Source organism: Neolamprologus brichardi, chromosome 6 (genome assembly GCF_056152115.1).
Source record: "Neolamprologus brichardi isolate AB-2024 chromosome 6, ASM5615211v1, whole genome shotgun sequence".
NCBI classification, from domain to species: Eukaryota; Metazoa; Chordata; class Actinopteri; order Cichliformes; family Cichlidae; genus Neolamprologus; species Neolamprologus brichardi.
In genome coordinates this window covers 6,814,555-6,839,819 of record NC_142109.1, presented here as the reverse complement: position 1 = coordinate 6,839,819, position 25,265 = coordinate 6,814,555, and the positions used below count along the sequence as shown (strand labels likewise).

General features: G+C 39.4%; 2 protein-coding genes across 2 annotated transcripts; both read left to right on the top strand.

Annotated features, from left to right (window-relative positions):
* The first annotated feature begins 3,770 nt into the window (after positions 1–3,770).
* On the top strand, positions 3,771–9,861 carry LOC118456113 (B-cell receptor CD22-like). Its single transcript, XM_087842477.1, has 9 exons — positions 3,771–3,825; positions 4,016–4,321; positions 4,395–4,628; positions 4,716–4,820; positions 5,037–5,270; positions 6,967–7,308; positions 9,037–9,382; positions 9,458–9,515; positions 9,637–9,861. The coding sequence occupies exons 1-9, from the start codon at positions 3,771–3,773 to the stop codon at positions 9,859–9,861; spliced, it is 1,905 nt and encodes a 634-aa protein (XP_087698603.1).
* Positions 9,862–12,726: 2,865 nt separating this feature from the next.
* LOC148102457 (uncharacterized) lies at positions 12,727–18,446 on the top strand. The gene is made up of 7 exons (XM_087842476.1): positions 12,727–12,781; positions 13,059–13,349; positions 13,433–13,666; positions 13,772–13,876; positions 13,983–14,201; positions 14,521–14,847; positions 18,097–18,446. The coding sequence occupies exons 1-7, from the start codon at positions 12,727–12,729 to the stop codon at positions 18,444–18,446; spliced, it is 1,581 nt and encodes a 526-aa protein (XP_087698602.1).
* The last annotated feature ends 6,819 nt before the right edge of the window (positions 18,447–25,265 follow it).

Here is a 25,265-nt window from a genome sequence, read left to right as displayed (position 1 = left end):
TCCTGCGCTTGTACGGTGTCCGTACCATCTTCATTAACATCTTCAGGGACCTGTACTTGCAATCGTGCTGTTAGGAACGGAAATGGCCACACCAACTTGTCACATCTACTTTTTCTCGTTGCCCTCGACTACGTCATGCAGCGAGACAGTGCCCGTACAGGAGCTGGCATCCATTGGTCTGATCAAGACCGTCTTGGCGACCTCGATTTCGCTGACGATATTGCCTTACTTGAAGAAGACAAGCTGAAGCTACAGCAAGGAACGACCGATCTAAGAAGAGAAGCTGGCAAGATTGGCCTGAGGATCAGCTCAGAAAAGTCAAAGATCATGCATGTCAGCTCCAAGGACTCACGACGAGGGATCTACATCGAGACACAGCAGCTAGAAGAAGTGGAGAAATTCACCTACCTCGGTAGCGTGATTTCCCACGACGGCGATGCGGAGGTGGATGTCAAATGCCGCATTGGGAAGGCAGCTGCAGTATTTCGGAGGATGAACAAGATCTGGTCCTCCCCGACCATCCGCCGGCCATATCCTCCGCATGGAGTCGATTACATCTCCTTGGTAATGAAGCATCTACCATTCCTGTTCATGTTAAAAAATACCTGTAAATAAAATGAGTTCAGTGAAAATGACTATTTGTCGTAATCAGTTTATTAATAACATACAACATTTAAACTAATGCAACACATATAACAATGTAACAACTGTATTCAAATAAATACATTTCTTAATGCATAACTCCTTTTGGAATTAATCTTTCAAGAAGTGAAAACAGTCTGTCCATTCTTTCCCTGCTCTCCTGCGCTCTCCTCTCCTCAGAACTCTTTGCTGCCTCATACTCTCTGATGAGGTCCAGCATCCCTGTGTCTTTTCCTCTTTCTCCCTGTTGTCGGTCGCTGAACAGCTTCCTCATTGCTTCTGTTTTGGTCACCCACTGCTGCTATTGGCCCTGGAGTGTCCTCAGGGATAGAGGAAATTAGGACAGGAGGCCTATCAAAATTCACTGTATGTAAGTGGCAATACATGAAAAACCACGGGACCCACCATACAAGCCAGTTTACAATTATATTAATTTAAAAAAAAACATGTCTATGCAGATGCCCAAAGCTTAACAACACAATTACTATAAAAAATAAACTGTTGTACCACCAGCTTTTCATATACTTACATTTGAAAGTGTTTTTCTCTCCCACTTCAACCACTATCGTCATCAGAAAAAAAAATCTCCTGTATGGCCTGCAATGAATCCTGGGATATTGTAGGACATGAAGGATACACCCAACCCATCCTTGAAATTTGGGGAAATGAAGGATGCATTTGTCGCCACATTTGGAGGACTCTTCGAATTTGGACAGCCTTCGTTGCGTCGCTGTGACATCATTACCTCCAAATACAGCATTTGAAGCATCCTTCCCCTGAATTTGGGGAGAAGCCGTAGATTCTAGGTCAGAAACATTAAGCCAATAAGTAAGTGCCTTAAACCTGCATTTTGTCTGAAAGCCACCAGATGGCGATATATGGTTACTGGTATCAGTGGGTCATTTGGGGTCTTACTCAGTACCAAAGGAAGCCTATTTTGCAACCAAGATGGCAACAGCAAAAATGCTCATCTCAAGGCTTTAGATCTGAACTTCAGAGAGCAGTTATAAAATTTTTCTTTTATTTTGTATCTGGTAATTGAACTAACAGAGACCGTGGTGGTTACCTAGTATTAGTCCAGAGAGAAGTTGCCTAATTTTAGATTTTGTTCATGGTAAAATAACATTAAAGATGCTAAAATGCTAATATCTTGTTATTTTTGCAATGTTTTTTCTAATAATTTCATTCACCGACTTCTCTGAACCTTTAAAAGATAAATGTGGTTTGGGGAGTCTGAAAAATCATCATGCAGCATAACATGATCAGCATCGAAGCATTAATATTGTAAACTACAGATGGATGACTGTTAAAAGAAGATTTGGGCCATAATTTTAACAACTTGCACTCTTCACTGTTTTGTTTAGAACCCAACCTAGACACACTGTGAGTTGCAGGTTATTTTTTTATCTTAAGATATATTTTTTTTACTGAATAAGATAAAAATATATCCTAAGTGTTAAATAACTCACTTGCTCGTACTGTCTGTCTATTTGCTTGAATCCTAATCTTATATATGGGAATTTCTAAGAACATACAGCACAGCAGGATGTTCATCGCTATAGCTTCTATCTTCAGTAAAAAACACAGCTGATCTCCATTATCAAGCCTCTGTCCGATCACTAAAGAATAGTTTGTTACCATAGTGGTTAAAAGGGACCTTTTTCCGATCGGTTTGGTGGTTGGAAAATCTTCATTTTTATAGCAGAGACACCTCAGCTGGAGTGTTTGTCAGTTGTTTTCACACACATTTACAATGTGTGTGGTTTTCACACTCTTTAAAACCTCAAACAGCTTCTTAGCTGTTTTTTTTTTTTTCATGTTTGACAGAATACCCATAAACCACCTCACGTCTCTGCTCTCACTCTTCAAACTCTTTTAACTTTTAAATGAACATGGATCAACAGCCTTGTGCTTTTATTTGTATTCTTGTTAAGATACAACAATTGACAACAAACCTTTAGTGTTGTGAAATATTGGTTTAAGGAATTAGCAAATAAATGCATTTTGTTTTTATTTACATTACAAACAGGGTTCAGGGATTGTTTAATCTTGAAGCTTACATGTTATATTCTAGCTTTAGAGTGTCTAATCATATAAAGGATCTTCAGATGATTTGTTGCTGAGGTTATCTGGATGTTTCATGCTGGGAAAGGTTTTTGACACTAAATTATCAGTGTATTAAAGACTATTAATAATTGTAATTATCTCAGTGGTAACCGTTTTAGAAAAACTGAGTCTTTACATTTTGAATCCTGGAACCAGTGATTGTTTAAATGATTTACATTGAATAAATGTAATGAGTGATCCCTCGTTGTTTATTTGATCATCACTGCTGTGTGAAATGTAGAAAACTTGCATTATGTTCCAGTGAAAACCTGCAAGATAACTACACAGAATACAGGGTGACATATGGATCCGTTCCACTTCTGCTGTACAACCCACACACACCTGTGGTCATTTGTTGAATTTTCACCATTTATTTGATCGTGTTCCAACTTTTAAACTTTGGTCTTCACACGTGAAAGACAGGTAGCCAGGAAACCATGTGACCAAATGCATCCAAAACACACCAAAAAACACGAAACATAGAAACAGTTATATATTGCTTTTCTTAATCAAATTACTTTGGACTTTTCTGCAGTACACTTAATGATCACTGAGGCAGAGTCGGAGATTCTTCATGACTGAAGTGTTTCCAGCATAAACCGAGTGCAGACAACAGTTTTATCAACTCTCCACAGCTTAACACAACTGCACAACTAACTGAAGGCTCAAAACACAATGTCAGTAAAATAAATTATTGTTGGTCAAATCAAAATGACAACAATAAAATAAAACCTTAACATGTTGACTCCTTCAAATTCGGGGCACACACACAAAAAAAAAAAAGCCCGCGCTCTCAGAGAAAAAGAGGAAGGAAGTTTTGATCGCCACATTAATGTGATAGAGCAGTCTAGTTTCAGCCCTGACTATCGTTCACTCTGTGCTGTATTGTATTTGAACATAGCAGTTATTTTTTTATATTCATTATTATTATTATTATTATTATTATTATTATTATTATTATTATTATTATTTATTAATTTTATTTATATTTTTTCCTGCTGGAAAGTGGGATTACAGCGATCATGTTGTTGACAGATTTTCAACTCATGTTTCTGGGACTCATTTTGTGCATTTCAGGTATGAGTCATAAATTATTTAGTGCTACATACTGACAGAGAAAAGTATAAAAGTTTATATGATTATTATACGTATGATTTATAAATGAGTTACTAATTTTAGCTGATTTCTTACACTAGAGAATAAAATAAATGCTCATGTTAGTAAAACAAAAAACAATCTGTTTTGTTAATGAAAGTTTCTGTTAAAGGTGTTAATGGAGGAGAAACCAGGATCTGTGCTTTCAAAGGTTCATCAGTGGATCTGCACTGCTCACATCAACATCTGACCTCAAGCAGAAAATGGTTCACTGCATACTGGAATGGATCAGAGTATGTTCAGAGTGAGCTCTCTGTGGATGGACAACGTGTAACGTACAACATGTCTGAAGAGAAAAACCCAACTTTAACCATCAATGATCTAAGAGAGAGTGATGCAAACACTTACTGCTGTATGAAGACTACAGACAGTCCAGGACGCTGTTGGCTCAACAGAATTACTCTTCAAGTTGTTGCAGGTACAGTAACCTTTAACATTGATTACTTTCCAAATGACATCATTGTATAAGTTGTTGTCCATCATCCTCTCAGAGCTGCAGGTAAAGGTGATTCCTGCCACAGAGGGACAGACAGTAACACTGATGTGCAGCAGCAGCTGTCCTCTGACTGAAAAGCCTGCAGCCTACATCTGGTACAAGAACAGAGAGTTTCTCTATGAGGACTGGTCTCCCTGGTACCAAGAGCTGCTCAGCAGTGAGGAAGCAGTCACATACTCCTGTGCTGTCAAAGGCTACGAGGATCTCAGAGCCCCTGAAGTCTCAGTGGGTGAGTCATGATGTTTATTGTTCTACAAAACAAACACAATGGGTCATACGGTGAATAATTTCAATCAATATAATTTCTTTGTTTCAGGTTCCATCACAGAGACCTGCTTCAGTGTGACCTATGCTAAAGGGAGAATGTGTTCTTACAGGCAGACATCAGTAGATGAGCCGTGCTCCATCACATATCCCAGAGGTGAAGTTTCCACAGAAAAACTGTTTGTGAAAAAAAACTCTTAACTTTTTTTAATTACTCTCTCCATTGATTTCTAAATATATATATATATATATATATATATATATATATATATATATATATATATTATTATTATTATTATTATTAAAAACATAATAAGAAGATTTTTATATCTCACAGTGACTTATAGAAAATATATTTATTATCTCTTTAAAGAGGTTCACATATTGAAGACTCAAGGGGGAAAAGCGGAGTCTGTCACACTGACCTGTAACACCAGCTGTACACTGACTGACCCTCAAACTGCCTACATGTGGTACAGAAATAGACAAAGTTATAGAGAGAATCAACATTTAGTTGCTGAATATTGGCTTAATTTTTGGAACTCTCGGGAAGCAAACATCTTTTGTGCAGTTAAAAGCAACACCTATCTTCAGTCTGCAGAAGTCTGTGAGTAATACAGAACTATGTTTATTTTGCCAGTTATTATTATCATAAAGATCATTTGTACAACTTTAAATCTTCCATCTACAGTGGGGCAAAAAAGTATTTAGTCAGCCACCGATTGTGCAAGTTCCCCCACTTAAAATGATGACAGAGGTCAGTAATTTGCACCAGAGGTACACTTCAACTGTGAGAGACAGAATGTGAAAAAAAAAATCCATGAATTCACATGGTAGGATTTGTAAAGAATTTATTCGTAAATCAGGGTGGAAAATAAGTATTTGGTCAATAACAAAAATACAACTCAATACTTTGTAACATAACCTTTGTTGGCAATAACAGAGGTCAAACGTTTACTATAGGTCTTTACCAGGTTTGCACACACAGTAGCTGGTATTTTGGCCCATTCCTCCATGCAGATCTTCTCAAGAGCAGTGATGTTTTGGGGCTGTCGCCGAGCAACACGGACTTTCAACTCCCGCCACAGATTTTCTATGGGGTTGAGGTCTGGAGACTGGCAAGGCCACTCCAGGACTTTCAAATGCTTCTTACGGAGCCACTCCTTTGTTGCCCGGGCGGTGTGTTTTGGATCATTGTCATGTTGGAAGACCCAGCCTCGTTTCATCTTCAAAGTTCTCACTGATGGAAGGAGGTTTTGGCTCAAAATCTCACGATACTTGGCCCCATTCATTCTGTCCTTAACACGGATCAGTCGTCCTGTCCCCTTGGCAGAAAAACAGCCCCATAGCATGATGTTTCCACCCCCATGCTTCACAGTAGGTATGGTGTTCTTGGGATGCAACTCAGTATTCTTCTTCCTCCAAACACGACGAGTTGAGTTTATACCAAAAAGTTCTACTTTGGTTTCATCTGACCACATGACATTCTCCCAATCCTCTGCTGTATCATCCATGTGCTCTCTGGCAAACTTCAGACGGGCCTGGACATGCACTGGCTTCAGCAGCGGAACACGTCTGGCACTGCGGGATTTGATTCCCTGCCGTTGTAGTGTGTTACTGATGGTGACCTTTGTTACTTTGGTCCCAGCTCTCTGCAGGTCATTCACCAGGTCCCCCCGTGTGGTTCTGGGATCTTTGCTCACCGTTCTCATGATCATTTTGACCCCACGGGATGAGATCTTGCGTGGAGCCCCAGATCGAGGGAGATTATCAGTGGTCTTGTATGTCTTCCATTTTCTGATGATCGCTCCCACAGTTGATTTTTTCACACCAAGCTGCTTGCCTATTGTAGATTCACTCTTCCCAGTCTGGTGCAGGTCTACAATTCTTTTCCTGGTGTCCTTCGAAAGCTCTTTGGTCTTGGCCATGGCGGAGTTTGGAGTCTGACTGGTTGAGGCTGTGGACAGGTGTCTTTTATACAGATGATGAGGTCAAACAGGTGCCATTCATACAGGTAACGAGTGGGGGACAGAAAAGCTTCTTACAGAAGACGTTACAGGTCTGTGAGAGCCAGGGATTTTCCTTGTTTGAGGTGACCAAATACTTATTTTCCACCCTGATTTACGAATAAATTCTTTACAAATCCTACCATGTGAATTCATGGATTTTTTTTTCACATTCTGTCTCTCACAGTTGAAGTGTACCTCTGGTGCAAATTACTGACCTCTGTCATCATTTTAAGTGGGGGAACTTGCACAATCGGTGGCTGACTAAATACTTTTTTGCCCCACTGTATATTTCAGGTGTTCAGGATAAAAACTGCTGGAGAGTGAATTATGTCAGCAGGAGAATCTGTGCTTTGGAAGGATCTTCAGTGAACATCACAAGTGAATACTCACATCCTGATGACATGAAGCCAGAGTTTAAATGTTGGAGTAAAAAATGGAGAAAAGATAAAGTGGAAGTTGAAGAGCTGATTGAGGCTGCAGGTCGTGTGGAGTATCAGGACAACATGAAGAACCAACACATCCTGACCATCAACAACCTGAAGAAGAATGACTCAGGAGGATACACATTCAGATTAAACAGAGATCATGAAGGATGGACACAGTCTGATCTGCCTGGAGTCTTTTTGATTGTTACAGGTAAATCTAAACTCCTCACTCAGCAGACTTTACTCATTAATGTCTGAACAGGAGCAGAGATGGAAGAAATATTCAAAGCCTTCATCTAAAACAGCCTTACCACTATGTTAAAATACTCCACACAAATTCCTGCATTTCGGGCTTTGAAAGTCTAAATGTAAATTAATTCTAATTAATTACTTAATTCTAACTCCAAGATACAAAAAAGGAGAAAAAATGATGATCTTCACAGTGTTTTATTCACATAAAATGCATAAATATGCAGTAAATTAACATTTTTTATCTGTGAGCTTTTTTGTATTCAGGTCATTTCAAGTATTGTATACTGTTGGGTATGTTGGCCTGCACTACAATATACATGCTTGCATTCAAAATGACAAAAACTGCGGAAAACCTCTTATCTGTAAAAGTACTTATAGTGTCAGACATAAGTTGTGGACTAGTGAAATACACTTCTTTAATAAATACTTTTCTTCACTGAACAGGAGGACTAAAGCACCCGTTTGTTGTAAAGCTTTAGTCAAAGTCCATGTTTAGTGTGTGAGTCACAGAGGAGATTTACTCTGAGATTAAATGTTTTTGATCAGTGCTGGTATCATTACTCAAAAAAAGAATATATGGCACATTACTTCTTTTAAAAGTAATGCAGTACGTCACTCAATTACTCACCAAAGAAAGGGATTTGTTACACTGCTCACTGCATTGCTTTCTCATTATTCTGTAAATTAAAACTGAAAAACATTGTCAATTATCTGTCTTAATGCTCAATCATCCAGGTGAGTCAATCCCAAAAGCTTGATTCTGTTCATCTGGATGTAGCGTTTTCATGGCATATTAATTTGCATGTTAATGATCAAGGAACTGACCTAGTTTCAGTCATTATGCAAATGTACTGTTTATAACGTTGGGGAAACCTGCAGTCAGCTGAGACTGAAGAAGTCACTTGGAGTGATGAAACGTTTCTGCCACTGAAAACGCTACGTCCAGATGACCAGAATCAACCTTTTGGCACTGTCCATTATTTATTGGTTAACAGTATATACCTTTGGTTAAAGTCCCACACGCCAACACAAATCCCTGTTCTAATGAAGACACATAGGATCTTTCTCATTACTATTTTGTAATGGACACAAATCTGCAAACACAAAGCAAAGACGAAAACTGGCACAAAAAACTTTAAATTGATCCAGAGTGATTCTACTTTAGAAACATAAACAGGTAGAAACAAAGGCTGCAGCCTGTCTGCTCATCACTGCCTCTGTTACCTGTTGAAGATCAGGCTGCTGGGCTGGAGTCAGCATTCACTCAGTCGGTGCAGATGTTTGCATAGATCCAAAGTTGTGTTAGCAACATAACGCAGTTGTTTTTTTGTTCTAGATGCAGTTTCCACTTTATCATCGCGCTCTTGTCTTTACGTGCAATAAAGATAAAAGTAATGTCTTTGCCTACAATCTTGAGAGGCTTTAGACCGCTCCACCTTTTTCCTAATCCTGCACACAAACTGAAATCAGCTGATTGTAGCAGGAAGGAAAATTTTTCTTCTTTCTTTCCACCCGGTGTGCAGATAACAGAAAAAACCTTTGCAATGCAAGTAATGACATAATTGTATATTGTATAATGTGATTAGTGAATTTAGTACAGTAACACATTACATTACTGAGTTACTGAAAAATGTTTTGTGTTTACAACAATACGTTACACATAAGACTGCCAATGTTCCTCTTTCAGAGCTGAGAGTGAAGTTAAGTCCTTCTGCAGTGGTGACAGAGGGTCAGAGAGTCACACTGACCTGCAGTACCAGCTGTCCTCTGGCTGACAACACAAACTACATTTGGTACTTGAACAGTCGACCTCTGACCCCGAGAGAGAACCAGAACAAACATCTGATCCTAGACCCAGTCAGCAAGGAGGATGCAGGAAGCTACTCCTGTGCTGTGAAAACCAACAAAGATATCAGCTCTGCTCCAAAGACTCTCACTGTCCAAAGTATCACAGGAACATGGACACCAGCAGCTGCAGGAGTTTCTGCAGCTCTGCTGGTTATAATACTTCTCATTGTCTGCTGGTGTGTTAGGTAAGTGTTGGTTCACAGCAGTACATTCAATCTCTGCTCTGAAGTCACTAATTTCAGTTCATTCACTTCAACCAGGAAAAAGAGAAGTTCTGCTCAGCCTCCAACAACTGAAAGGTCTGACCAAATTGAACAGGTAAAGATTAGAGTTTGTGGACTGTCTTAACTTTCCAGTGGTCATTTCATTTTTCCCAACATACAGTAAAAGGAGTCAAGTTCAAAGTACAGTATAAATTAATGCTGTTTGTCTCCATCAGCTCAGCCTTGGTCCTGTTAATGACATCTCAACACAACCAAAGCAGGAGGATGAAGTCTACTACAGCAGAGTCTACTTCAAGCCTCTTTGTTCCACCGTACAGTCAGATCAGCCCAGACAACAGGAGTGTTCTCATTATGCTGCTGTCAGCTTCAGCTCTGACGGAGCATCTGGTGTCACTCCAGCAGACACAGACTTACAGACTTACTCTACTGTGAAAGTTTGAGAGAGATGCTGTGTTCAACAGCCACATATCCAATACCCTGCAGCCATGTCAGAGTACAACCTGAGGAGCTCACCAGAAACTCAACAATCTAATCAGAAGAAAAATGGTCAGTTTGTAGTGTTGGCTGATAATGAAACAAGTCCTCAGCAAGGAACAAGTGCCTGTTAATGAATGCAGCCCATAAACCTACATGACTGAATGCAGCAGGGTGTTACATGTCTGTTTATCAGTCCGCCATCTTAACTATCTCCTGACGTCGTTTTCCTTCTCTCTTTTATGACACCACCCTCTACTGGTGCAGTTTGGTATCTAACATTACAGGACACAGCACAGTTGTTGACAGCTGTTACAATGAATGATTTATTGTGGGATGCCCTTATTTCATAACCGTGTTAACCCTAAAAAACATTTCCTATGTATGAAATACAAAGGAAATACAGTGACTCACTATCTTGAACTGAGTTTGAGCAGTTTCATCTTAATAATGTCTGCTGTCGATGTCTGAATGCACTGATCTGATTGTCTGATTAAATATTTGTCTTAACAAGCAGCTGGACAGGCATGCCTAATAAATTGGCCGGTGAGTGTTGCAGTGCTGCTGTGATGTATTGTACAGTAGTTGGTGCTACGTTCTCATTTTGTTTTTGCTCTCCTGTTTTCTGATGCATATATTATTTTGCTTTTCTCTATTTCAGAAGTTGTGTTTTTGTAAAGTTTCACATAAATCCTTCACATTTAATGTTTCTGTCTGAACTCTGAACTCCACATGAGGCACACTTTTTTACAAAGTGAGAAAGTTTTGATAAAAGTATTAAACCATTTGATGTCAAAGTCTCAAAACAGCATTTAAAGGTTTTTATTCACAGGTCACAGAGTTGAACTGATTTACTTGCATGTTTTGAGTCTCAACAAACAGTATCTTAGATAGATACTGTTTGTTGAGACTCAAAATAAACAGTCATGAGATAACAAAGGGGGAGGAAACAGGTGGGAATGGAGCTGAGAATAACCAACATCGTGATCTGAGGAAGTAAAACTGAAGACAAGAAAGTACAACGATCATTAAAATAAAACAGGAAGAGAGACATGACTAAAGGAGGCAAGATCAACGTGACACAACTAAACGGGAAAATAAGAAAGATGACATGAAGACAGGACACTCCGAGTGAAGACAGGACACGGGGACAAGACTGAAGGAACAGAAAGGGATCAAAACACGGAACTAACAAACCAGTCAAGGAAAGCTGAGCAAGGAACTAAAGTTATACATTGAACAATCTCAGGTTTTTATCTTCCACTTTAACTTTTCTCCATCGTTTTACTCCATCATTAGACTGAAAATCAGAGCGTCCTGCTGATTTAATTCACTCTCCAGCAGTTATTATCCTGAACACTGGAAATTTAAATGGGAAATTTTAAAGTTGATTCAGTGCCCTGTATGAAAAAAACTTGACTAAAATAAACAGATCTCTGTCTTACTCGGAGACGTCTGCTGTGATGGAGCAGGACTCATTCACTGATCTCTGCTCACCTTCTTCTTGGTTTCCCCAAAACACAGGTCTCATCATCACAGCAGAATAAGCTTTACATCATTACACTTGATCATTCTTCACAACCTCATCTCACTGATTTGAGCAAAAATGAGTTACTTAAAAAAAAAAACACTGAACACCAAAAACTGAAACAGTCACATGTATTTATACAATATTCATGTACTATGTTCACTGATCATTTCCTACAGTGTGTTTACAGTGTGTTTACAGTGTGTTTACAGATCACTACGGCTGAACCTGGAGAATCTTCTTCATCACAGAAGTTTGTTTCCATCATAAATGCAGAAAACAGTTTTATCACCAACACCTCCAAAAATTATCATCTCATAGTCATCTCATATCATGTCTGACTCTTCTTGGCCTCACTATTGTGTATATTACCTTATACATTACAGTTTGCACTACTCTGGTCACTCTGTTGTATTACTCTGTTTACATCACTCTAGGCACTTGTTTACATCACCTGCACTGCTCTGTCAATACATTGCAGTGCTAATATGCCACAAGACACTTTAACATTCCACTCACACAATGTACATTTTCAGACTTTTAATTAAACATTTCCAGATTGCTTTATTAAATTAACTTAATGTATATTTACTTACTTAGTGTATATAATGCCCTCTTTAATCGGGGAGCGTTTCAGGACACAATTTATTTCACTGCGTGTTGAACTCGTACAACTATGCATGTGACAAATAAAGAATCTTGAATCTGCAAAGTGAATCATCCAAATCATTTGATGTAATTTAATTTATGAATTTATAATAACTGTCTTGTCTCTGCAGATTAACCCTGATGTCAAGCATGAAAACATCTCAGTTCAGTAAGTAGAGGAGGATGATCATCGTGAAAACAGACTGCACTTCACTGAGCTTTTTATGGGTAATGTGCAACTTTTTTTAACCACAAAAAAGCACTGAAAGGATCAACACTAGCGGGTATTTGAAAACAATATAATAAAATGTGTAAATTGGAATCCTTGAAGTGAAACAATGATAAAGCCATCAATGGTGATAAGGAGCAAATGCAAAGGTATATTTGAAGATTTGCTCCTGCAATGTCTCGATTCTTCACTAGAGGGCTCTTTGTGGAGGGGAAAAAAAGTAAATGAGGAAGTGATGGTGTTAAAGCTGAATGCAGTTTGTCTGCTGACACACTCACACAAGGCAGTCGTTCCTGTTAGACAGATGTTGATTTTTATTATATTAAAATTATATTATATTTCTGAAACTCTGAGAGCAGCAGTGATCGGCTCTTTATAATCATCATCCATCAACTTTCTCATTAGAAGTGAAAATCTACAACAGCCATGTTGTTGGCAGAAGCTGGATGTTTGTTCATGGGTTTCATTCTGTGTCTCTCAGGTAGGAATAATTTGTTTCTCCTCCTCATGATGACTGTGATGCTGTTTCTGGAAGGCAGGAGTTTTAGTGTCAAACCTGCAGAAAGTTACAAAATGATTTTAGAAAACAGAAAATTGACAGTTAACAGGATTTGTACTTTTACTGTTCTGAACTGTCAAGTGTATCAAAGCACCAGATTGTGATCCTTCACAGTAACATGTTGTCATCACAGATTAGCACAGAAAAGAAAGTTAGCATAAATGTTCACCATGTTTTCTAATCACATGTTGTGTTAAAGGTGTTCAGGGAAAACCAAACAGCATCTGTGCCTTGAAAGGTTCATCAGTGAATCTGCCCTGCTCACATCAACATCCCACTGCAAGAAATAGCTGGTACACTGGACACGATACTGTCTCCAAGATAATGTTCACTACAGATGAAACACATGTAAAGTACAGCATGTCAGCAGAGAGTAATTTCACTCTAACAATCAATAATCTGACAGAGAGAGATGCAGAGTTTTACTGCTGCATTAAAACTGCTGACAGATCAAAGTGCCAACAGAGTGGAATTCATCTCCAAGTTACAGGTAAAGTTCTTTTTACAAATGCATTACAAATGAATGAGTTTATGAATGATCCGTGTATCCATGTTGGTCATGTGACCTCTCAGAGCTGCAGGTAAAGGTGATTCCTGCCACAGAGGCACAGACAGTAACACTGATGTGCAGCAGCAGCTGTCCTCTGACTGAAAAGCCTGCAGCCTACATCTGGTACAAGAACAGAGAGTTTCTCTATGAGGACTGGTCTCCCTGGTACCAAGAGCTGCTCAGCAGTGAGGAAGCAGTCACATACTCCTGTGCTGTCAAAGGCTACGAGCATCTCAGAGCCCCTGAAGTCTCTGTGGGTGAGTCATGATGGACACCTCCTCATCATGTTATGAGATGTTAAACACAAACACTTTACTCTTCAGACTCTAATGAATTTACTGAAAGTTGTTGGTTTTTCTCAGGTTCCATCACAGAGACCTGCTTCAGTGTGACCTATGCTAAAGGCAGAATGTGTTCTTCTCAGCAGACATCAGTGGACGAGTCCTGCTCCATCACATATCCCAGAGGTGAAGTTCTGGACAAACTGCACTTTGAAACTTCATTTTTATTTGTTAATTTATTTGACATGACAGAGATGAACTGATGGAAAATGTGTTTATCATCTCCCAACAGAAATTCATATCCAGAGGACTCCTGCTGAACACAGAGATCACATCAGACTGACCTGTAACAGCAGCTGTTTTCTGACTGACCCTCTGATTTCCTTTGTGTGGTATGAGACCAGAAAGCCTAAAGTGCAGGAGGGAAAACAGATTCTAGTTTCCAGCTCTCATCCAGACAGTTTGTCTTGTGCTGTGAAAGGTCTTGAGGATGTGCGCTCTGCTGACGTCTGTGAGTAAACCTATTGTCTCTCCACTTACAAAGTATTACCACCACTTCTTGCAATTAAGACTAATCATCACACTGGTTTCCTGTAAAGTTCAGGATCAGTTTTAAAATGTTGGTGATCACATCACAATTCTTATTATTTTTAAAAAGTATCTAGTTTTTTTTATTATTAGTATTAGTAATTATTGGTATAGTTTAAAATTATTTTTACTTGTTGTGCAGTACGTTGGTCAACATCTGTTGCGTTTAAATGTGTGATAGACATAAACTGATTTCAGTAATTAAGTTAAAATATCTCTTCTCTATTCCATCCATATTTCAGGTGTAAATGATTCCTGCTGGACGCTGAATTATGTCCACAGCAGACTCTGTGCTCTGGAAGGTTCTTCAGTCAACATCTCCAGTAAATACTCACATCCTAACTACGAGCAGATACAGTCTAAATGTTGGTATAAAGTCAAGAGAGAAGCTGAACAGCTGACTGAGGATGCAGATCATGTGGAGTATGATGACAGCATGAAGAACCAACACATCCTCAGATTAAAGAAGCTGAAGAGAGATGACTCAGCAGAATACAGGTTCACCATCACAACAGAAAATGAAGAAGTGAAACAGTCTGATTTTCCTGGAGTTACTCTGATTGTCACAGGTAATTACAGCTTGTTTCACTCAGTGTTCAGGTACCTAAAATGTCCTCAAATTATGTAACAGCTGTCACATGTACAGTAACATTTTACATTTCTGGCCCTTGGATCACTTGCTGCCACAGGTAGGTTTTGGTTACCGGAGCAGAACCATCCACAACAGCATCCATGATGGAGTCACCAAACGTCTCCAGATCTTTATACCAAATTACGCAAATTAATTTCTGACACTGCCAGATTTAGACACTCTATATTTACTCTGTAGATTCTTTATGTGTCTCATGTTCTGGTGAACAGTGTTGGGTAAGTTACTTTAAATTAGTAACTTAGTTACATTACTAGTTACTTCTATCAAAAGTAACTCAGTTACTTCAAGTTACTCGTTACTTTCAAAGTAACTAGTTACTAGGGAAAGTAACTTTGGTTTTACTCAGAATTCTCTTGTTAATGTGTTGCTTCCATAACTTTGCCAGTCTTCTAGCTTGCTTACTTGCAACAAGTGCACTGTTCCACCTACCAATAGAAAAAATAATAATAATGTGCATATTTCCACAAGAGAAATCCCACGCCTGGACCGTCGTGTACCGCGGCCATGATTCTAGCCTACGTCACAGCATCATGTGCGCTTTTTACATCCAACACAAAAACTGCAGTCGTGATGCTTTGATTGTACTCTGAAATTCTGCCTTCTGAATAGGAAGATGTGGGTATCACCAGACTGCAGATGAGCTGCATACAGGGCTGGACTGGGACAAAAAATCGTCCCGGGCATTTTGACTAGAGACCGGCCCACCATTATAGGAAAAATCATAAAGCCTTTGAATGAAAACAAACACTGTTGTGACAGTGATGTACACTGTTCTGATGGTATATATGTATCAATCTATCAATCGTTTGTTGTAAGATTCAGATAATTATTTTTTAAAAGCGAGACATTTTAAATGACATAACAAAGAAAAGTATTTCCTTGTGCCCACCTCTCCCTGTTAATGCCCTACCTGCCCCCCTGGCAACACTTTGTTAGATCCGCCCCTGCACAGTTACCAGCTGTCAGCTACGTAGAAAAAGGATCCTGGGGTTATCTGTCTCTCAGAAACAGTTCATAACTTCCCTTCAACTCATTCATGTCACCTAAAAGGTAAACCTGTTTCTCCATCACAGCTCTGATGATTCAGTAAGGACATCTCCTGGTTTCATCTTCATGTTTTCCTCTCACCAGATAACCAAACCGACATGTGACCAGCAGGTTTACAGCTGTGACTCCAGCAAACATCGGCTGATATTAGAAATTAATGTTAAATAAATTCTAACAACAGCTGATCAAGCTTAAACGTGCTGCTGTTGTTTAACGCGACATCGGCTGGTTTCTTTCTGGCGCAAAGTGGGCGATAAACAAACACGAGAGACGGGACTTGCGTCAGAAAAGCCGATCAGCTGATCATTGATCAGTTTCATGATTGAAGTAGAAACAGGAGAGGGAGGGGAGAATGAGAGAAGAAGAGGCAGCTGTGCAGCAAAGACACAGAATAACTCCAGCGTTGTGTCTTTTTTATTGTAGCTGAAGTCCAGGACAAACTGTGTGTCTTTTCACCTCATTACGAAACGCGTAATATTTTCTCTGAATACGAGACGATTCTGTTTTTTACGGGATGGTTGGAAACTCTAATAATTAACCTTATGAACAAAATAAAGTTCAACATCTTCATAGCACCCACCCAGCTGTATAGAAACTCCGTCATGCTAGCTAGTACGCAGTACGGAAAAAGTCAGAATAAAGAAAATAAACTCCACCTAAACTTGGTTTATATCTGACTCAGATAGACTGCAGGTCATAACTTCTTACCTGAAGTTCAGTTCACCTGACACTCGAACCAGCGGCTGCCTCGGGTCTCTGCTCCACCTCCTGCCTCCCCTTTCCCTCATCCACCTGCTGCCTCCACCACTTGCTAATGTTAATGAATCTGTGAAAGCTCTGCGATAGCCACCACACGAAGTAACGAGTAACGACCCTATCTAAATCCCAGTAACGACTAACGCGTTCCTGATTTTGGCATAATAACTAGTTACCGTGCTCGTTACCACAATAATAACTTAGTTACTGTTAGTCCCAACACTGCTGGTGAGTGATATTATAATATTAATATGATGAGAGAAAAGTCTACCAAATCCTACAAATAAGTTAAAGCTGCGTTCTGTTATCCATTTAAAATCTTAATTAGTTTTTCATGCTTTGAAAAAGAAAAAAATTATCTGAGCCACTTTTTAATATTGACATGGTTGTTTTGGGAAACTGACAACTAACCTTATGTTTGTAAATAGTACCTTTAAAATGCAGTTGTGTAGGTTGGAGAGTACAGCCTTTTTAAAGGTCTAATGTTTTGTGTATCAGGGCATAATGTAATAAACATGATAAACATGACCTGAGAAGAGGTTTGATCTTGTTAATCCCTCCTATTTCAGTTTTTTTCTAAATATGGCATCATAAACGTTAACCTTTGACATGCTAGATGTGACTCTGTGGTTTTTTGCAGTTTCTCTGAGCATTGCAGATTGCAGATTTTTTGAAGGTTTTCCACATCTGAAGAATCATTCTCACTGTAGAATGAGGGCAAACTGTCTGTCAAGTCAAGTCACCTTTATTTGTATAGCACATTTAAAAGATACCAAGTGTCAGCCAACGTGCTGAACAGAGGGACAACGTTGTCAAAATAAATGAAATAATTAAAATAAATGATATAAAAAGATTTTTTAAAAATCCATATATATATATAGAAAAGAGATGAATACACACAGACACAGGTGGGCACATGGACATGAATACATATAAATATACAAATTTTTACATCATCTGGAAATGGTCTTGCTGATATCTTTTCCTCCTCGTCATTGTGTTAACTCACAAACTGAAGGCTCCAGGCCTGCAAACTGCTAAAACCTCTGTTTTTATTGAAGTGATCCCACTTGCTGATGTTACCTTGGTCATCTGCTTGGTTCTTAGCCTCTTAAGTCCTCATAAGCAGTACAGGTGTCTTTAGTTGAGGTCTGCTCAATATTTATTACATAAATAATTGCATGGTGTAACAGGTCGTCTTGGATTGTTCATCTGTAGTTGTATTTACCTTATTTCAAGACCTGCTGAGAACAAGATCTATTTGGTTTTCTATTTTTTCCTAATTCATAAAATCCTACAATTGAAAGTTTCTTTTTCACATGATTGTATGTTTTACCTTTACTGACCAGTCTGGGTGTTTCAGAGCTGAGAGTGAAGATGAGTCCTTCTGCAGTGGTGACAGAGGGTCAGAGAGTCACACTGACCTGCAGTACCAGCTGTCCTCTGACTGACAACACAAACTACATTTGGTACTTGAACAGTCGACCTCTGACCCCGAGAGAGAACCAGAACAAACATCTGATCCTAGACCCAGTCAGCAGGGAGGATGCAGGAAACTACTCCTGTGCTGTGAAAAGCAACAAAGATATCAGCTCTGCTCCAAAGACTCTCACTGTCCAAAGTATCACAGGAATGTGGACACCAGCAGCTGCAGGAGTTTCTGCAGCTCTGCTCCTTTTAATACTTCTCACTGTCTTTTGGTGGAGGAGGTGAGGATGAGCTCTTTTTTCTCTCTCGGCTCAATCAGATTCAGTCTCAAATTCTCAGACTAACCACGTGTTCATCTTTGTATTCACTTTCTTTTTACAAACCAGAAAAAAGAGTAATTCTCACAAACCTTCAAGACATGAAACTCCTGATGACTCGCACCTGGTAAAGAAAAACACATATGTATACATATATATAAAACTGTACTATAACATAAAACATCAGCATCATCTATCATGCTTCTTTCACACCAGCTAGGAGAGCAGCTTCATTTTAAAATAGATGTCCAAATCATTAAAATCAGAATTGTTGATTTCTGGTTTTCTTCTCTTGTTTTAGTAGGCAGTGATTTTGTTCTGCTGACAGTAATATTTTGTACCAAATACTCCACGTCCTGTACTTCACGGTGGAGGTCATGAATCTGTAAAAATTTCCTTGTAAATGATTTTAAACATTTTATTAACATACCACCTCATACAGCTGAGCTATTATATATGAGCTATGAGTGATTCTACTTTGTGTTAATCCTCTCTACAGCTGAGCTCTGCACTGAAAGATCAGCAATAAGTTCAACAATAATAACGTCTCAAATTGTTATTTCTCTCTTTTTTTTGGTTCCAAGTATGATGAAATCTCACCCCAACCAGCAGAGCAGGATCGTCACTACCCCAGACTCAATTCTTCAGAGGATGAAATGGATCATCTCTATTCCACCATTTCTCCATTTGAGCCCCCTGACCATGCCCACTGTGGACAACTTCTGACCCAGTATAACCCCTAATAATCACTAACCACACTCAGGCCTGATTACTGTCAAATCTCTTAAATAGAACCTGAAGCAGGCTAAAAAGTCCCAAAAAGCAGCATCATGTGATGGTTCAACGAAACTCAAGAACAGCTGAGAAAAAATGTCATTGACATCTATCAGTCAGTCTACAAAGGGTTACATAAGATATTTCAAAGGCTTCGGACTCCAGCGAACCACAGTAAGAGCCATTATCCACAAATGAAGAAAATTTTTTGTGGCTGTCCCCATCTAGACACCTTATCTCCACCCACTCTGCCTCCAGCAGTGACCCTGATCAAACCAGGATTTGTGGCATCTTTGTAGAGCGTGACTCCACCATAGCTTGCCCAAAACTTCCCTGTGATTCTTGCAGCAGGCTGAGCCTTCCGTCTGTAACTCTCGCAATAAGACGAGCAGCAGCCGTATGATCCATTCAGTCATAGGCCACCAGCATGCCTCGACCATGGCTTAAAAAGACTAAAAAAGACTGGAGATCACCCCTCTCTCTCATCCAGCAGCGGCGGTGCAGGCCAAGACCCAGGCCAAGCAAAGAGGTTTTCCAAGACCTGCCTCTGGCACTCAGTCTCCTCCTGCAGTGTCTCTGCTGATGCACCACCACCTGCTAACACTGCATCATCACCAGGTCTGCCACCATCTGCACTAGCACCTCGACCAGCTGTATGTGTTGTGGATTCTGCTTGACGTACTGTGATGGACGTTTTTAAATCCTATTTATTCTTTTGATTTTGTGCAACCTGTGTCTGTGCCTACACAAAAATGTGGGCACACGTTGGATCTTGATTTGACTCACGGTTTACCTCTAACTTAAAGGTTTTGTGATGTTGTATGGTAGGATCATAAGCCTGTCTTGTTTGAGGTTTCCCTTCCTTTCTTGCTGCCAGAAGAAAGTTTAGGAGAGCTGAACGTAAATGGAAGAAGAATCAACTTCAGGTGTCATACCAAATATTACAGTATTACTGGAACTTTTAAAGATGCTAAGAGAAAACATTTTGCTGCTGTTATTCAGGCAAACTCCTGTAAGCCTCATGCTCCACAGACTGTTGGTGTCGAGTCCTCTCAGGAAATTTGTGAAAATCATCGGTGAAAGCGCAGATTTCCTATTCCGTTCTCGACCCTTCTATCCCTGTCCATAGCTCTGTTGACTTTGACAGGTTTGCACCAGTTTCTTTGCTTTGCCTGCAGGAGTTGGTCTTTCACCTGAAGCTCTCAGGTTCCTCTTATGATGCTCTCCCTCCTCGATTTTTCAAAGATGTTTTCCTCACTACAGCACCATTTGTGCAATCCATTGTAAATAGTAGTTTTTCCTCTGGTGTTGTACCCGTGAATCTTAAACATGCATTGATTCAGCCTCTACTCAAAAACCTGCTCTTGATCCTGATATTACTGCAAATTACAGGCTTATCTCCAAACTGCCTTTGATCTAAAAAATGAATGAAAAGCCAGATTACAAGCAATTAATGTCCTTGTTAGAAGAACACAGTATTTTAGAAGTTTTTCAATCTGGTTTTAAAGTTTTGCATAGTACAGAATCTGCCCTTCTAAGAGTTTTTAATGATGTGTTTTTAGTAACTGACTCAGGTGACTGTTATTATCGTGCTTTTACATTTAACTGCTGCCTTTGATAAAGTGGATCATAAGAGTTTTCTTTAGGAGTGTTAGGAGTACTGGACTGCAGTGGTTCAGATCCTATTTGGCACAGCGAACTTTCTCTGTGAAACTTGGTGAATATTTTTGTTTTTAAATCTCTGAATGACCGTGGGTTTGCTGTAGCCGCTCCAAAGTTATGGAATGATCTGCCCTTGTATGTTAGGCAGGCCTCTTCTTTCTCAGTTTAAAACTCTTATTATAACATATTTATTTGCTAAAGCCTTTGGCACTCTTTGAGGGGTTCACTCAACTTGTTTTATCAACTTGTTTTAACATGTTTTGTTTTATTTTTATTTTTATTTTATTCATTTATTTATTTATTTATTTTATCTTATTTTGTGTCATTTTGTTTTATTGTGTTTATGCTATTTGTATATGTACAGAACTTTGTGAACCCTGGTTTTATGTTAAAGTGCTTCATAAATAAAGCTGGTATGGTATGTTTGGCACCACTGTAGCAAGTCTCCAGCTACTGAGGGGACCCACCACGACACGTCAACACACAGGATGTGGATGAGTGCACAGTTCGCTGCATTTAATTTGGTTGAGGCTACAGAAGCCACGCAAGCCTCTCTTTAAACTCTAGCTCTGTTCTCTTTTCAGGCTACTAAAATAGGGGAGGCGAGATTAGGTTCTGATAGCTTTCTTCCTTTAATAACTAAAATCATCAGTTAAAAATGTATTTTGCATTTACTTATCTTTGTCTAACAATAAAATGTATTTGATGATCTGATCATTTTAAGTGTAAGATATTAAAAAAATCAAGAAGGGGGTGAATAGTTTTTCAAGGCACTTTGATGGTCTGTAGAAGGTTTGAAGCAGTTCAATGTAAAATTAGAATAAATGTCTTGCCTCCTCAGCTGAATCTTGACTCTATGGATGAAAACATCCCAGCTCATCACTATACAACACTGCACTTCACTGATAACAAACGGGTGACTTTGACTCGACCATCAAGTCACTGCCTGCTCACTAAAAAAAAAAAAAGAGTTTGTAACCAGTGATGGTTTTATTATCTGAAATAACTTCAGCATCAAAACAGAGACACCACAGCTGGTATATCGGTCAGTGTTCACTCTCTGTGTTCGGGCATATTATACAGAAGAAATTAGAAGAAAAGTAGCAGTGCTTGAATTGTTCAGTTGAAAAATGTGTAATAATGAAATTCATGTTTCATAAATGTCCTGCAAAATGCATGAAAACTTGTTAGTGCTTCAAAATGGGCAGTTTTCATGCATGCTGTCAGAAATTAAAACTTCTGTCGTCATGTTTCTTTATTTTTTTACACCACAAAAGAAAAATCCAGTAACTGTCAGGGTCTGTGGGATGAGCAGACCAAGTGTAGGTCGAGGACCCAAATTCGGACAATGGGAGACAATAATACTATAATAAAAGGCACCATTTATTAGGTTGGTAATCCAGACAAAAAAAATTACAATAAAACTAAAACTTTAAAATTAAAGAACTACACTAAGCAAAACATTAGGAGGCACAAGAAGCTAGAAAACACTGAGGGAACGTGAGCTGATGATCCATAAAGGACAAAGGAAGACTGACGCAATATATACACAGGAGAGAGCTTAGGGGACATCGATCCCCTGATCCACACCATGAAGATATGCAGCAACAACGTTGGAATGCCATTCGTACTGGAGAAGTGTAGTCAGATGGTAATGAAGACAGGAAAAGTGGTCAGAACTGAGGGGATCAAACTACCAGAAGGCAACATTCCAGACACTGAGGACAGCTACAAGTATCTGGGAATTCCACAGCCAAATGGAAGCCACGAAGAAGCCGGTAGGAAAGCTGCAACCACTGAGTACCTGCAGAGGGTCAGGCACGTCCTCAAGAGTCAGATGAATGGTAAGAACTAGATCCGGACTATCAACACCAAAGCCCTGCTGGAATAATAAACTGGCCAACTGAGGAAATGGAAGCCACTGACATCAAGACAAGGACGCTCCGAACCGTGTATGGAGGGTTTCACCCCAAGTCCAGCACCCTGAGGCTCTATGCTAAGCGGAAGGAAGGAGGCCGGGGACTAGTGAGTGTCAGTACCACAGTCCAGGACGACACAACGAACACGCACAAATATATCAGGCCACATGCTCAGTGAATACCTCAGGCAGCAGAAACCCAAGAAAGAGGAGGAACCATCATAGAAGGTTAGTCCCCTGTGCAGTATGTACCACCATCAGATAGAGGAAGTGGCTGACATTCAGAAATCCTACCCATTGCTGGGCAAAGCCGGACTGAAAGACAGCACAGAGGCACTAATCATGGCAGCACAGGAACAAGCTGTAAGTACAAGATCCATAGAGGCTGGGGAGGCAAGACCCCAGGTGCAGGCTGTGTAAAGATACCCCTGAGACAATCCAGCACATAACAGCAGGGTATAAGATGCTAGCAGGCAGGATATACATGTAACCCCATAACCAAGTGGCCGGCATAGTATACAGAAACATCTGTGGACTGGAATATGGTCTGGAAGTCCTGAGGTCAAAATGGACCTCCCTCCCAGGGGGGTGTTTGAGAATGACCAAGACTGACCGAACTAAGATCCTGTGGGACTTTGAGATATAGATGGACAAACTGGTGATGGATGAGTGAATGGACATAGTAGTGGTGGACAAGGAGAGGAAGATGGCCATAGTGATAGACGTAAAGATACCGAATGACAGCAACATGGGTAAAAAGGAACATGAGAAGCTGGAATTCTTATATATAATTTTACGGTACTGAACTTTTACGTCATTTAATTGTTTAATTATTACTTAATTACTTTAGTGTAGTATGGTGTAGTATACATTAGTGTTGTGAAACTTACAGTTAAAGATGAGATCTTCAATATCATAATGTCATTACTGACTAATTAGTCTAAAGAAGAATTCTGTAGAGAAACAGTATAGATCCAGATGTGTGATAATAAATTGTTCTTTCAAAGGTGTTGCTCTGCATGCATCATAGTGAGCTACAGTATCATAGACATCATCTGCCTGTTTCTCTTGGTTTCTTTTTCCACAAGATAACCACAGACAACTGTGTTACAAGTCTCTTCTCTCATTCTGGTAAAACTCTCAGAACTAAATCAAATTTGCTGTTGCTGCAAGTTTTATAAGCATATCTTGTGATTTTTACAGGAAAGAAAGAAAATAAGAATCATGGCAAAGTACAGAGCAGCAAAGAATACTTCAAGTTGATTTGAATGATGGCAGATAGCTGCTGCACTACACTGACTGTTCATCGTGTCACTCAGGTCGTCATGTCTGCAGGTTTCTCGTCACTCGAATTTTTTTCTGAACCACCAAATAACCACATGAGATTCATGTTGCTGCTTTCACTCTGCAAACTCTGACAACTTGTGAAAATGTAATGAAATGCACTCATTTTTCATGTTTAATGATCATAATTTGCAAAATGTGAATAATAAAGCGAAAGCTAATAAAGAAGAGTGCTTAGAAAGCACATACCTAAAGGTAAATTCAACACAGTGTCAAATATAGTAGATTGTACACATCTATTCTCAGTTAGAGGTTTCTTCTTTCTTAGGCACACAAAGGAAGTGGGGGGCTTTGTCACTCAAAATTCACTTTCAACTTATGTTAAAGAAAATATTGAAAGGAAAATGAGTCAGAATTAGCTGCTTTTGGAATCTTACAGCACATTATATTGAATTCCAGTTTTATGTCTCAAACATTCAGTTTTCAACATTCAGTGAAAACTGAATGTTTGAAAATACATAGCAATAGTGAACATTAGTGTAAGTTGGAAAGAAAGGTTAGCTAACATGACGCTAACAGTTATTATTTTGTTTGGTTTTTTTAGTGACTAGCAATACTTTAGTGATATAACTATAGATTTATTTCTGTTGAGAAAACTTTGCTTTATGAACTGTGTTAGCATCTTTTTTTTCCAGCTTGGCTAATATGGCTTTTTATTTTTGTAAGTAGCACGTTTCTGCCTCTAAAAGAGGAGTGTGGTGGAGAGAGTCTAAAAACAACATCCATGCAGCACAACCGGACTGCTCCTAGTCATACACTTCTTCTAAATGTAAGGATGACAGCATCTTATGGAGCCTATCCCAGCTGTCTTAGGGCAATAGGCAGGGTGCACCATGGACAGGTCGCTAGTCTAATACATAGACTGAGACAACCATTCACACCTATGGGCAGTTTTAGTGTTTCCAATTAACCTAACCCCACTAGCTGCATGTCTTTGGACTGTGGGAGGAAGCCAGAGTACTGAGGGAGAACCCACGCAAACACAGGAAGAACATGCAAACTCCACACAGAAAGACCGCAGCCTGATGGTGGAATTGAACTCAGGTCTTTCTTGCTGTGAGGCAACAGTGCCGCCATGTTGCCCAGTAT